The 15679-nt window shown below is 39.4% G+C and overlaps 1 protein-coding gene across 2 annotated transcripts in view; it reads left to right on the plus strand.

Moving 5' to 3' along the window:
- Positions 1-15679, plus strand: part of B3GLCT (beta 3-glucosyltransferase) — a 105873-nt gene that overhangs the window by 33067 nt on the left and 57127 nt on the right. For both annotated transcript variants that reach the window (XM_070751699.1, XM_070751700.1), the window contains exons 5-6: positions 3497-3573; positions 11442-11553. In XM_070751699.1, coding sequence (XP_070607800.1) covers positions 3497-3573; positions 11442-11553 — 189 coding nt within the window. The remainder of the gene's footprint in view (positions 1-3496; positions 3574-11441; positions 11554-15679) is intronic.

Here is a 15679-nt window from a genome sequence, read left to right on the forward strand (position 1 = left end):
TTGCCTTTTACAACTCATACCAATGTAAATAGTTGATGGTGTAACTGCTTGCATTTAAGCTGCCATCCTACTTGATTAGTCTTCAAAAGGATTGTAATTTGGCAGTTGTGCAAAATTAGAAATATTATGATCCTGGAAAATAGCAAATTCTACAATATCCAAAATTGATTTTTTCAGTTTTAATATCTAGGTATGGTTTTATTCATTACAATCTGTCCTATACTGCAATATCTTCTGACATATCTCTCAAATCTATCCTTATAAAAATGTATCATAGATTTCTTTTATATCCCTATTTAGAAATCTACTGTATTTAAAAAGGACATACATAATATATATATATGTATATGTGTGTGTGTGTATATATATATATATATATATATAATGATGAAGTAAACACTAGCTAATTGCTTGAAATAAAATTGTTTTTTAAAAGTATGAATAAAAACTGCAGATGAAATGTATTCAAGTGTGCACATTTTATACAGCCTCACCCTGCTTTTCTGGGGAGGGGGGAAAAGAGAAAACTCATAAATCACTAGAGAAATTGGTTGGAATAAATTTATAAAAATGATGAATGGGGTGGATATAAAATTGATAAGAGTCAGCCATTTGCAATATACTCTCATAGTTGATTCTTGTATAGCCATGAATATCAAAGGGAAGAACAAAAAATCCCTGTCCTTTATTTAAAATCTGTTCAGATACTTATCTTCATGTTTGCTATAATGCAAATATAAAATTAGGTATTTTATAATAAGATATTTTGTACTAAAAGTAGTAATTTCCTGTATATTACTAAAAGTAGTAATATACAGGATACAATTCCAAAAATAGCACTTCATCTTATTAAAAATAATATGGATCTCAGTAATGTATATTTGCATGGACATTCATAGTTAGGCTCACAAAATAACTTTTATATTATTAGCTTTTCTACTACTGCTTAAAATATACTCAACTCAAAAATGGGTATCAAAAATCAATATGTTGATTTTTTTAAAAAAACCCAAAATAAACAGTGTATTTAAAATATGATTCACACTCTTAATCTCAGGTCAGAATGTAACTCCTAGACCTGTGATAGCAAACGTATGGCAGGCATGCCTCTCTGTGGACACACCGACCGTCGCCCCCTGCCCATCTCCACTGTGCTTGTGCATGCCTCCCTTTGACCAGCTGGTCTTCAGGTCTTTATCACACATGCGCAGGGAGTTGGGCACACGTGGGGGAAGCTCATGCACATACGCGGGGGCAGGGGGCATGCACAGGGAAGCGCTCACATTGCATTTTGGGGCCTCGTGTTTTGGCTTTCAAGTTGGTGCAGGAGGTTTTCCTGCCCCAAAACGGAGCACGGGGCACGTGCAGCCCACCTGTGCCCCATTTTGGATTTCAGGTTGGTGCAGGAAGCCTTCCAGGCCCAAAATAGGGCACGGGAGGGGAGCACGGCTCACCCATGCCCCATTTTGCTTTCCAGGTTGGTGCAGGAGACCTTCTGCACCATTTTTTGAGTATACTCAAAGCAGCATGAAGCCAATAACTTCAGCCTGATGATGGCGAATGTGATTTCGCCGAAACGTCCCAAAGACACTCAAAATATTACACGGGGGAAAATCTGAACTCACAACAATCTACATATATATTTATATTTATAAATATAAAGGAGGAGGCCTTTGACAGATTATGCCAGGTCTGGACAGAAAACAAAAATCAAAAGAAAGACTGCAATAGCTTTAAATTCAAAAAAAAAATTCATACCAGGTTCTCTGGGTCTAGCTTGGTGGGGGTGGGGGGGTCATGTGACTGAGTGGGCGTGGTAACGAGTGACATCAACTTGGCCCACTCAGTCACATGACCCCACTCCACCAAGCTATGCCCCTAGAACTGATAGGTGAAAAAAAATTGTATCCCGCCACTGTCTGATATCTTAGGTAGGTAGCGTTGCCTGAAGATAGGTTTTTTTAAGCTAAATAAATATTCTAATAGAACTAAACAATGCCGCTTGGCAGGACCCAGGGGAAGAGCCTTCTCTGTGGCGGGCCCGGCCCTCTGGAACCAACTCCCCCCAGAGATTAGAATTGCCCCCACCCTCCTTGCCTTTTGTAAGATACTTAAAACACCTCTGCCGCCAGGCATGGAGGAATTGAGATACCCTTTCCCCCTAGGCCTTTACAATTTTATGCATGGTATGTCTGTATGTCTGTTTGGTTTTTATTATAATGGGTTTTTAATTGTTTTTAGTATTGGATTATTATTATATGCTGTCTTATTATTGCTGTTATCCGCCACGAGTCTCTGGCGAGGGGCGGCATACAAAGCCAATGAATGAATGAATGAATGAATGAATGAATGAATGAATAAGTAAATAAATAAATAAATAAATAAATAAATAAATAAATACTCCTACTAATACCTGCACATTCAATTTTTGCAAAACAATAAAAATACAAAGGCACAGAATTTCTTCTTTTCAGATCTATGGTAAAATGTCTTTCGCTTAATTTTTATTGTTTTTGAGCCTTTTATTTCCAGGTTAGTGAAGTGTTCAAAAACAGCATTTTGCCTGTGCATTCCACTCTATGTTAAAAGAATAATTAAGTTTAAGGAATTTAATAAAGATAGAATTGCAGCTCGGTTGCTTTTTCAGAGATCTCAGAAATGCTGAGCTATATCCCTTGGGGCTAGAATCGAATAGAATTTTATGGCCAAGCGTGATTGGACAAACAAGGGATTTGCCTTGGTGCATATGCTGTCACTGTACATAAAGGAAAAGTTTGTCAAGAATTATAAGTTACAATACTAAATGATAGTCCAGGTACAAATAAGTAATGCAATCATATTAAGAACCAGTCAACATAAATTGTAAGGATGCAAGCAACAATATTACGGTCATACAGTCATTTGTGGTTAGCAGCTGACATATGCTTGCAGCTGAAATATAGCAGCTGAAATACGCTTGTACAAGTTTTATGCCTGATATTTGCATTTCATTCACCTTCAGGATTCTGTGCACACTCTGTCAATGCCAGTTTTCTAAATATCAGTGGATTAGAATGTAACATTTATTTTCAGTAAGGTTCCTATGTGAATCTACTTGCTTGAATAGCTAATCTGATTACATATTATTAATACTTCTCCTTTGAAAATACTCTTGTGTTTAAAATAATTTTGATATTTATGAATAGGAATGTTTAATCTATGGGAAACATGAAACAAAGTTTCCCATTTTTAACTCTGTTAAAGGTGTTAATTGCTCTGTGGTTATGTATGGTATATTTGTGTGTATGATTTTTAAATACAGTAATGGGGCTTTTAGACTTTTAATATTAGATTTGTTATTTTGGACTTTTAATATTAGATTTGTTACTGTATATTGTTTTATCACTGTTGTGAGCCGCCCCGAGTCTGCGGAGAGGGGCGGCATACAAATCTAATAAATAATAATAATAATAATAATAATAATAATAATAATAATAATAATGTGTTTTCTTAAAAGGAAATGCCTACTGTTCTGCTTACCCATCAGATGGACAGACATGAAGGGACATGGACTATTTTACCATTAATGCATGAGTAAGTGTAAAAACAAGGTATGACATTTTGAACTACAGGCTCTTGGAGTTAGAAGGGATCATTTAGGCTGTTAATTTTTATCACACTGCTGAGTTCACGAATAAGTCTCCACTTGAAAACATCTAGCAAAGGAAATCTCTTTCCCTTCGTAATTGGTTCCATGTCAAATTTACTAAGAATTTTTCAGAAACTGCCTTATGCTGTAAAAAGAGCATTATTCTGTGCCCTGTGTTTGTTGATAAAAAAAACCCAGATCTTGGCTTTTCATATGACAATCTTTCAGAGTGCTGTCATAGTCCGATTTCAGTTTTATTTCTCAGTAGTGAATATGCCCACATCCCTCAGTCTCTGCTGGTAAGACTTAATTCCAGAACTTTGATCATCCTTGCAGATCTTCTTTTCATGTTCTATCATTTTTTCTGCATCTTTTTCGAATGTGTTGCCCAATAATGAAAATGGCTCTGAAAATGCAGCTTGGCCAGTGCAGAAGAGAACAGAATTGTTTCTTCTGGTAATGTCAAACTTTGTTTCTGATTAATGTAAATTATACTTCCACTGTATTGATTTTGCCTTTTCAACTTGCAATTAACTACAATCATGCCTCGCCCTAGTTTAATGAAAGGCTGTCAGTGAGCAATCTTCGTACAGTCTTTGTCAGTGAGCATTCTTTCAAGCCAACTGTGGCTCCTTCCAATGGACTTCACCCAACCTCTATAGAAAGTTACAAGTTACTTTATCAAATGCTTTGCTGAAAGTCAAATGATATTAGATCCATATTATTTTCATGATCTACTAAACTAAAGAAATTACCTAATTGAAAAGGGAAATAATATTCGTGTGATTACCTCTTGATAAATCCATATATACTTCTGGCAACTAATAAATGGTGTTTTGAGATATTTACAAATGGTCACTTTGTCATCGGCTTTATCATTTTCCCAGGTATCCGTTAGTCTATTTCGACCTTAGAAAAAGACAGAAAACAGTTTACCTCCTATAGCTATCTGGTTCTTTCCACTTTCTCAAAGATAATGGATAGAAATTCGTTCAGTCACCTAAGATGCAGTCCATCAGACTCTGGAGATTTAAACATATTCAGGGTCAGTTGTTCTATGCCTTGTTTTCTGTCAGCTTTCAGGTAAATCCTGTGCTTCAGCCAACTCATCACCGTCTCCTGACAGAATGCATTTCAGAGGACACTGAACCAAAAAAAGTAGTTACACTTGTTCTTTGCTATGCCTTTTACCATTTTCACTCTGAACAGTTGAAACACTATACCATTAGAATTTAGAATGTAACTGAAAAGACCCTTAATGGTCTTACTATCATTCATTAACCTCATTCTTATTCTGAACTTTAGCTTTCCCGATTCAATACTGATTCAATCTGTACAATACCAGACTATCTGTATATGCTTTTTTGTGGTGATTTTCCACCTTCTATGTGTTCTGTCGGGCTCTCTGGTAGACTTCTCCCAACAATTCACAGGTACAAATTTCAGACACAGACACGTTTGAAAATTCAAAACAATGTTCTTTATAATGAAAAGTCACTTAAACTAAGCACGCTTTTGGTATAGCAAAGAGCACTCGTCTCCAAACAAACTGGTAATTTGTACAAGTCCCTTATCAGTCCTGTGATACTTAGATTGCAGCTGTGAGGCAATTCACAGTCCTTCTTCTTTCACAAAGTGAAACACACTTTGCTCTGGTTTAGTTTCAAAGCGGGGAAAATTAGCACACAAAGGTCGAAGTCAGTAAAGCAGTCACGAAACACAAAGATCAGATAATCCTCCACAATGGCCAAACCCACAGGCTGCTATTTATAGCAGCCTCACTAATTACCACAGCCCCACCCAACCACAGCTGGCTTCATTTTCTTTGATAATAATCTCTCAGTTGTTGTTGCCTATGCATCGCTCTCCGCATGCGTGGCTGTATCATTAATTCTTGTTCTGAATCCAAGTAGGAGCTAGATAATTGATCTCCTTCTGAGCTGTCTGCCACACTCTCCTCCTCCCTGTCACTCATGTCTTCTTGGTCAGAGGAGCCTTCATCATCAGATTCCACCGGGGGCAAAACAGGCCTGCAGCATGTGGATGTCTCCCCCACATCCACAGTCCTTGGGGCAGGAGCAGGGCCAGAGCTAACCACAACACTATGCATATTTTTTTTTTATATTTTCAGATCCTTATGAAGCTTTTGTGTAGCTTCTAGTTTCTTTTTTGCCTCATTTAAATTATTTTCATTAGTACTTTTGGTATTTCACTGTTAGACACTCTTACCAATCATGAATTTATTTTCCCATTTGCATCTTCTAATATTGTTCATTACTCTGAATTTAATAAAATCCATCTCTTGAAGACTAAGATACATGTTTGCTTACATTTAGTTTTAGTTTCCCTTAATGTCCCAAATTCTTCCAATGTTCCTACTATTTTCAATTCATCAACTAAATCTCTCCTATTTGGTAGGATCAAGTCAAGAATAGCAGATCCCATTATACTTTTCTTCACCTTTTGAGGGAGAAAAGCAATGAGCAAGACAGCTCCTACATTTCCTGGAAGAACCATCCCTGGCAGTGTTTCTCAGTGGATGTCAGGTAATTCTAAGTTCTAAATTCTAAGAAATTCTAAGTTCTAAAATCTCTTGATTCTTTGAAAGATTGGCAGTTTGGTTTAGAGCAGCAGTGTCCTAGATTTGCTGGTGAAGGAATTCTGGGAGTTGAAGTCCACAAGTCTTAAAGTTGTCACGGTGGAAGACCCCTAGTTTAGAATACATTGTCAGCAATTTTTCTTGGTTTTGTGATTGGCAGGAGACATCAGCAACATCTGTTGTTATTGTTCCTCTACTTATTTTGGTCTAGATTCTTTAAGTGAGGCCAAGTTCATCCCCTTGTATCTATGTGCAGTATTTTCAATATTTAATGGAATTTTCCCTCTTTTCTATAAATTCTCTTCTTTTTGAACAAGCTGAATTCTTATGCTCTAATCATGAAAATCATCCCAGTGATTTCAGTTATACCATACTTATTAAATATGTACTAATCTTGTTTATCAGTCATAGTCTGAGCATTAATATACAGTGAACCCTCGAGTTTCGCGTCCTCGAGCATCGCGAAAGGGCTATTTCGCGAGTTTTCAACCCGGAAGTAAACTCCACCATCTGCGCATGCGTGCCTTTTTTTCTATGGCCACGCGTAGATGGTGGAGTTCCCCAGCTGGGAAGCTGGGCGGCTTCCCTGGGTCTTCCCCCTCTTGCCCCGGTAAGACCCCAGCGGCAGCGCGAGCAATGGCGTGGGCGGGCGGGCGGCAGGCGCGGGGACACCCCAGCTCCGCTCCCCAGCTGGGAAGCGGCCCCAGCAACGCGCGCGCGCTTGGGGAAACCCCAGCTCCGCTCCCCAGCTGGGAAGCGGCCCCAGCAACAGCGTGGGCAGGCGGGCGGTGCGCGCGCGCTTGGGGAAACCCCAGCTCCGCTCCCCAGCTGGGAAGCGGCCCCAGCAACGCGCGCGCGCTTGGGGAAACCCCAGCTCCGCTCCCCAGCTGGGAAGCGGCCCCAGCAACAGCGTGGGCGGGCGGGCGGTGCGCGCGCGCTTGGGGACACCCCAGCTCCGCTCCCCAGCTGGGAAGCGGCCCCAGCAACAGCGTGGGCGGGCGGGCGGCACGCGCGCGGGGAAACCCCAGGCGCGAGCAACGGGGTGGGCGGGCGACGGGGGGGTGGCTGTGGAAGTAAAAACACCATCTGCGCATGCGCAGATGGTGTTTTTACTTCCGCACCGCTACTTCGCGAAAAATCGATCATCGCTTGGGGTCCTGGAACGGAACCCTCGCGATGATCGAGGGACCACTGTATAGAAAATGAAGAACATGCACTTTGTAAGAAGATGTTACATTTGAGTTGTCATTGAGTCATTGAAGATAACAACTTTAGTAATTATTTATTTTTACAGTATCAGTTATTTATTTTTTGGTATACAATATTAAGGAACATAAGTTCTTTGACCACATATATCCTCAATTACCTTAAAGTTTTCCTAATCGGACATGCTTGCATCAAAAGGTATTCTAAAGCTTAGTACAGTGCTACCACGACATACAAGTTTAATTCATTCCAGACCCGAGCTCGTATGTCGATCAACTCGCATCTCGAACAAATGCCTTTAGACTTTGTTTTTCGCGCCGAGATAACTGGAAGCAAGGAATTATTGCGCCACCTAGTGGAAGCTCGGCTCGTATCCCGAATTTGAGCTCGGGTGTCGAACAGAAATTTTGCTCGCGTCTCGGCTCGTAACTTGGAATACTCGCATGTGGAGCAGCTCGTATCTAGAGGTACTACTGTATATGTATAAAAAAATCAAAGGATCAGAGTAAGATACCAGCCCATACTACAGTACACCCAGATTTATAATACTATTAAGAATTTGTATGACTAACAAATAAACCTCCACGATATACTATTACATGAAGAGGGGAAGATTAAATTTACATGCACATTTATAATTCTGAAGGTCTTAAAAATAGTCCTGGAATGCTGGGAGTGCTGTGGAAATTATAAGGAATTCCAGCTAAATGTAAGATGTTTATTTCATCAGTGAACACACAAAAAGTTGGCATCCCATTACACTAGTTCTGTAACTAGATGTTCTCCTGGAATACAGTATTATGCTTCCCCTTACTAGTAATCTTCTGTTTTGGCAGCTTCTCCATCATTTGGCAGCTTCTCCATCATTTGCCTAATCCATGCTCCCAGATATGAACACACGAGTCACTCAATCAGACAGGTCCTAGAGTAACCAATTATTATGACTTTCTTATCCTTTTACTGATAGCAGCACATCCCCTCTGCTTTTCAGGACTGTTACCCTGCAGAGATTGAGAGGCTGTTTCTTCTGTAGGACACTCAAAGGCATTTCTCTATTCCTTTGCTGTTGAATATCTCCAATACCTCTTGTTCCTCATTTCTCTCTCATTCGTGGGCTAGCTGTTCTAATTGCTTATTCTGTCTGTTCTTATAAAGTTCAGGGGTTTTTAGGTTAAAAACTGAAGTCCACTTTTCTATGTGATAACCCTTCAGGTATTTGAAAACTGCTGTCATATTTTTCATGAGTCATACTGTATTTTTGGGTCTAATCATATCTGTTGTGGTTAGCTCTGGCACAGCTCCTGCCCCAAGGAATTTGGAGGTGAATGTGGGGGAGACATCCACATGCCGCAGGCCTGTTTTGCTCCCAGTAGAATCGGCCCATGAAGTCTCCTCTGACCAAGGAAGCATTAGTGACAGGGAAGAGGGGAGTTTGGCAGACAGCCCAGGAGGAGATCAATCATCTGTATCATCCCTGGATTCTGAACAAGAATTAATGACACATCCACGCATGCGTAGAATGATGCAAAGGAGACAACAACTGAAGGATTATTACAAGAGAAAATGAGGCCACCTGTGGTTGGGTGGGGCTGCTGTAATTAGTGCTACAGATAAAAGTGCAGCCTGGTGTTTTAGCCTCATGGCAGTTTATCTGATTCATTGTTTCGTCAAGATCGTGGTTTTTGCTGTTCAGGATTGTGTGTGTGGACTCTCTGGACTTTAGAATTGGATTCAATTTCCCAGTTATTGGGTGAGCAATTGGACTGCATTTAACCTGTGCCTTGTGTGTACCAGAAAATCCCTTTGACATTTAAAAAGGGAGCTGTTTCTGTTTTTCTGTTTATAAAAACTTTTGGGTTTTCCTTTTATCGTGTGGTGTGTGTCTTCCTGGACTAATTACCCTGTAATTACAGGTGGTTGAGACACGCCGGCAGAACACATATCCAGATCCTTTTAACCTTATCTCATACGACTTTATTTTCACACTTTTTCCTTCACCGTCTGGTTCAGTTTTGGTTCTCAGTATTAGACAAAGTACTCCAAAGTGTTTTTAATATGAAAGTGAACACAAGAACAAGGGGACACAATCTGAAGTTAGTTGGGGGAAAGATCAAAAGCAACCTGAGAAAATATTATTTTACTGAAAGAGTAGTAGATCCTTGGAACAAACTTCCAGCAGACGTAGTTGGTAAATCCACAGTAACTGAATTTAAACATGCCTGGGATAAACATATATCCATTGTAAGATAAAATACAGGAATTAGTATAAGGGCAGACTAGATGGACCATGAGGTCTTTTTCTGCCGTCAGTCTTCTATGTTTCTAAATGGGGATGGAGGAAAGTAGAAGGGAGCCCTTACTTCTAGTGGTCTAGGCTTTCTTGTGTCTGTTTATGCACCCAGAATAACATTTGCCTTTTTGACAGCTGCATCACATTACTGGCTCATATTTCATTTTTGTTCAGTAAAGACACAAAGATCTGCTATCTGTTTCACTTGTAGTACTAGTGGCAAGTTTTTGTCGCCAAACCTATGTTTTGCCTTATATTTTTCTTGCTCAAGTGCAGAGTTTTACATTTTTTCGATGCTGAATCCCATTCTATTGAGTTTTGCTGAGCCCTCAAGCCTATTTAGATCCTTTCCAATCTTTCGTGTTTCATCTAAACTGGTAGGCTACCCTTTGAAGGTTTGTATCATCTGCAGCTCTTATAAATTTCCTTCATCCAACTTAACTGAAAAATGTTGAACAGTTGACTCCATGGAAACTGATTGGCTGCCCCAAACTTTTACCATTTCTGCAGTACATTCCACTCATTTACCAGGAACTAATCAGTCATTCAGACAACAGTCACCAAGACAGTTCATTCTTTACATTTGGGCTGTTTAGATACATACATCAAACAATCAATATCATTTGTCAAAAAGTGGGTGAAAATAGCAGCAGCAGTAGCTATATTTTTTTCTTTAGAATGGGTTTATACAGTGATACCTCGTCTTACAAACGCCTCATCATACAAACTTTTCAAGATACAAACCCGGGGTTTAAGATTTTTTTGCCTCTTCTTACAAACTATTTTCATCTTACAAACCTACCACCGCCACTGGGATCCCCGCCTCTGGACTTCCATTGCCAGTGAAGCACCTGTTTTTGCACTGCTGGGATTCCCCTGAGGCTCCCCTCCATGGGAAACACCACCTCCGGACTTCCGTGTTTTTGTGATGCTTCGCTGGCAACGGAAGTCCGGAGGTGGGGTTTCCCAGCGAGGGGAGCCTCAGTGAAATTGCAGCATCGCAAAAACACAGAAGTCCGGAGGTGGGGTTTCCCATGGAGGGGGGCCTCAGGGGAATCCCAGCAGCGCAAACACAGGCACTTCGGCTGGCAAAAGGGGTGAATTTTGGGCTTGCACGCATTAATCGCTTTTCCATTGATTGCTATGGGAACCATTGTTTCGTCTTACAATCTTTTCACCTTAAGAACCTCGTCCCGGAACCAATTAAGTTTGTAAGACAAGGTATCACTGTACTGTATATCCAAGTGTGGTTTGAACAAAGCAGTAATCTTTTTAACATCCCTGAAGCTACTGAAGATGAACTTTTCTGAATAGCACTTGGTGAATTCTTCATTATTGCCATTTTACTCTATTTCACTTTGAATTGTTTATATTGATTTGTTGCTATTATTTCTTTTGACTTTTTGATGACTAATGTTAATGTATTTCTCAATATCACACATATTTTCCCCTTGCATTTCTGTAAGTTTGATTAGTTATTCATTACTTTAAATTACTTACCTTTACCATAGACATTTTAATATTGAAGACAGTAGTAGCCCCTTTTTTTAATGTTTTGTAAATCATCAAGACTCGATATTGATTTGGTTTTTAATAAGTAATGTCCACAATAGAGCAAGATTATCAATATAAATATTTCCTAATATCAGCAAAAACACTTGAGTTACATAATTCTCTCTAAACCATGTTTACAATAGATTAAACTCTTTTTCTTCCAGGTTTTCTGTTTCATATAGCAAAAACTCATCGTGGATTTTTTTCTGCGAAGAGGATACAAGAATACAGATAATAAAACTACTGAAAACGCTTAGAAGATATGACAAATCTAAGGTGATTTTTTAAAAATGATTTCTTAATGTTTGACTCCAAAATGTACTACAAACTGAAAAAGAATAAAAAAACTGAATTAATTTGCACTTTGATAACGCTATGACTATAATAGATGAGAAAGAACAGTTTTCTTATTTAATATGCATCGTGCCTAAAACTTTGATGAGTGTAATTAATGAAAATAAATTATATACTGACAGTTGCATCATATTGCAATTACAGTTTTATATTAACATTGTAAAAATTAAATCTCAATTATCAAGATCTATTTAGTATAAAAGATTGAAACTACAGTATTATTGCATAGAACAGTGATTTTCAACCTTTTTTGAGTCGCGGCACATTTTTTACATTTACAAAACCATGGGGCACATTGAGTGGGGGGGGAGCTAAAAAAGTTTGGTTAAAAAAATTCTCTCTCTCTTCCTCCCTTTCGCTCTATTTCTCTCTCCCTCCCTCTTTCTCTCTTCCTTCTTTCCTCTTTTTTGCTCTTTCTCTCTCCCTCCCTACCTCCCTCTATGTCTTTCTCTCTCCCACCTTCCCTCCCTCTCTTTCTCCCTTTCTCTCTCTCTCCCTTTCTCTCTTGCTCTCTCTCTCTTGCTTTCTTTCTCTCTTGTTCTCTTTCTCTCTCAGTTTCTTTCTTTCTTTCTTTATCGTTCTTTTCTCTCTCTCTCTCTTGCTTTCTCTCTCTTTCTCTCTCTTTCTTTCTTTCTCTCTCTCTTGTTTTCTTTCTCTCTTGCTTGCTTGCTTTCTCTCCCTCTTGCTTTCTTTCTCTCCCTCTCTCTCTCTCATTCTTTCTTTCTTTCTTTCTTTCTCTCTCTCTTGTTTCCTTTCTCTCTCTGTTTTCTTTCTGTCTCTCTTGCTTGCTTGCTTTCTCTCCCTCTTGCTCTTTCTTTCTCTCTCTCTTGTTTTCTTTCTCTCTCTCTTGCTTGCTTGCTTTCTCTCCCTCTTGCTCTTTCTCTCTCTCTCTCTCTTTCTTTCTCTCTCTCTTGTTTTCTTTCTCTCTCTGAGCTTCGCGGCACACCTGACCATGTCTCACGGCACACTAGTGTGCCGCGGCACACTGGTTGAAAAACACTGGCATAGAAAACTCTTTTAAAGAAGCGTTTACAAAGAGCTGAAATACAGAAAGTTGCAAGTTGTTTTATATCTAGTAAAAAATAGTACAAGATATTCTAAAATAATTATTATATATGTAAATATATCAACAACGTATTCATAGGAATAATTTACTATTAATAATAATTTTCAATGTCTAAGTGTGGAGCTGGGTAAAATAGCAGATTCAGTGACTTTCTCAGAGGTGTTACCGGTTTGTGGCCAAGAGGATAAAACAACGTGTATCATAGAGTTTAATGTGTGGTTAAAGCAGTGGTGTAAAGCTGAAGGTTTTGGCTATGTAAGTCATGATGTCAGTAGGTGGTCTAATAGGGAGTTGTTTAAGAGGGATGGTTTGCATCCATCATACAGAGGTACCCAGGTACTCGGTGAGGAATTCAGAACTTTTTTGGACAGGCATTTAAACTAGGTAAAGGGGACAGAGATGTAACTGATGTGGGTGATTTCTGTCCCCGACCAATGAGGATAAAGCAGTTTTTGGAAGCTTATGAAAAGGGAGCTGCAAATAAAATAGATGTAGTTGTTGATGATAAGGGGCAAACTAATAATGAAAATAATGTTCTTCGTGTAATGTGCACGAATGCTCGAAGCTTGAGCAACAAGCTCTGTGAATTAATGGCCATAATATCTAGAGATAATTTGGACCTGGTTGCCATAACTGAGACATGGTTTAAGGATTCTAATGAATGGGAAATATCCATACCAGGATATACACTGTATAGGAAGGATAGAATAGAGAGAAGGGGAGGTGGAGTAGCCATTTATGTTAAAGAAACTCTAAAAACAACACTAATTCAAAATACATGTCAAGATCTAGAGACCCTCTGGATTTGCATGCAAAATAAAGACGGTTCTGTCATTAGAATTGGGGTGATCTATAGGCCTCCAGGGCAATCTGAGGAATATGACAACAAGATGGTGGATGAAATTACCCAAATGGCAGTAAAGGGAGATATTGTGGTTATGGGTGATTTCAACATGCCTGATGTTGACTGGAATATCCCCAGTGCCCTTACATGCAAAAGTAAGAATATAGTAGAGGCCTTTACAGGAGCAGCTCTGGCACAGCTGGTTAAGACACCAACTAGAGGGGAGAATATTCTAGATTTAGTTTTTACGAATGGGAATTGGGTTTCAGATGTCAAGGTGGGAGAAAATTTAGGTTGCAGTGACCATCTATGTTTGTGGTTTGATGTAAAAACTCATTGTGAGCAATCCTATAATGCAACCAAAGTATTGGATTTCAGAAAAACAAATTATAATGCAATGGGGGAATATTTAGATAATGAATTAAAGGGGAGGGATAAAATGGCAGGAGCGAGCACCCAGTGGACTGTATTTAAAAAGGCCATCTTAAAAGCCACTGGACTGTATGTAAGACAAATAACTAAAGGTAAAAGGAAGAAGAAACCGCTATGGTTTAGCAATGATGTAAGGACTATAGTCAATGAAAAAAAGGCTGCCTATAGGAGGTATAAAGAGTCTGGAAGTATAGCTGATAGGGAGGTGTATAAAATGAGACAGAAGGAGGCGAAACAGATAATATATGCTGCTAAAGCCTCAAAAGAGGAAGAAATTGCCAAATCTCTAAAGAAGGGGGATAAAACCTTCTTCAGATATATTAGTGATAAGAAGAAGAAAAACTGCGGCATCACGAAGCTTAGTACCGGGAAAAATACATGCATTAATGGGAATAAGGAGATCGCTGACCATTTCAATAGCTACTTCTGTTCAGTTTTCTCAAAAGACACCTTACAAAATAATACTATAGAGGGATATAGCATTGCCTCCAACTGTACGGATTCAGCTCCAGTGATCTTAGAAGCCGATGTCTTAGAAGAACTTGAACGATTAAAGATAAATAAGGCAATGGGTCCAGATGGCATCCACCCCAGAGTTCTTAAAGAACTCAGATCTGTCATTGCTACCCCCCTGACTGATTTGTTTAACCAATCCTTGTTAACAGGAGATGTTCCTGAGGATTGGAGAATGGCAAGTGTTGTGCCTATCCACAAGAAGGGCAGTAGAGAAGAAGCTGGTAACTACAGGCCAGTTAGCTTGACATCAGTTGTCGTTAAAATGATGGAGACTCTACTGAAAAAGAGGATAAATCAGCACCTAAAAAACAATAAATTATTGGACCCAAATCAGCATGGCTTTACTGAAGGCAAATCATGTCAGACTAATCTCATTGATTTCTTTGACTATGTCACAAAGGTGTTGGATGAAGGTGGTGCCGTGGATATTGCCTACCTGGACTTCAGCAAAGCCTTTGATACGGTTCCACATAAAGAGCTGATAGATAAATTAGTGAAGATTGGACTTAATCCCTGGATAGTTCAATGGATTTGCAGCTGGCTGAAGCATAGACACCAGAGGGTTGTTGTGAATGGCGAGTATTCTGAGCAGAGTCAGGTTACAAGCGGTGTGCCACAAGGGTCTGTTCTGGGTCCTATTCTTTTTAATATGTTTGTGAGTGACATAGGGGAAGGTCTGGTAGGGAAGGTTTGCCTATTTGCCGATGACTCTAAAGTGTGCAATAGGGTTGATATTCCTGGAGGCGTCGGCAATATGGTAAATGATTTAGCTTTACTAGATAAATGGTCAAAGCAATGGAAACTGCAGTTTAATGTTTCCAAATGTAAAATAATGCACTTGGGGAAAAGGAATCCTCAATCTGACTATTGTATTGGCAGTTCTGTGTTAGCAAATACTTCAAAAGAAAAGGATTTAGGCGTAGTGATTTCTGACAGTCTCAAAATGGGTGAACAGTGCAGTCAGGCAGTAGGGAAAGCAAGTAGGATGCTTGGCTGCATAGCTAGAGGTATAACAAGCAGGAAGAGGGAGATTATGATCCCGCTATATAGAATGCTGGTGAGACCACATTTGGAATACTGTGTTCAGTTCTGGAGACCTCACCTACAAAAAGATATTGACAAAATTGAACGGGTCCAAAGACGGGCTACAAGAATGGTGGAAGGTCTTAAGTATAAAACGTATCAGGAAA

Source organism: Erythrolamprus reginae, chromosome 4 (assembly GCF_031021105.1).
Source record: "Erythrolamprus reginae isolate rEryReg1 chromosome 4, rEryReg1.hap1, whole genome shotgun sequence".
NCBI lineage: Eukaryota > Metazoa > Chordata > Lepidosauria > Squamata > Dipsadidae > Erythrolamprus > Erythrolamprus reginae.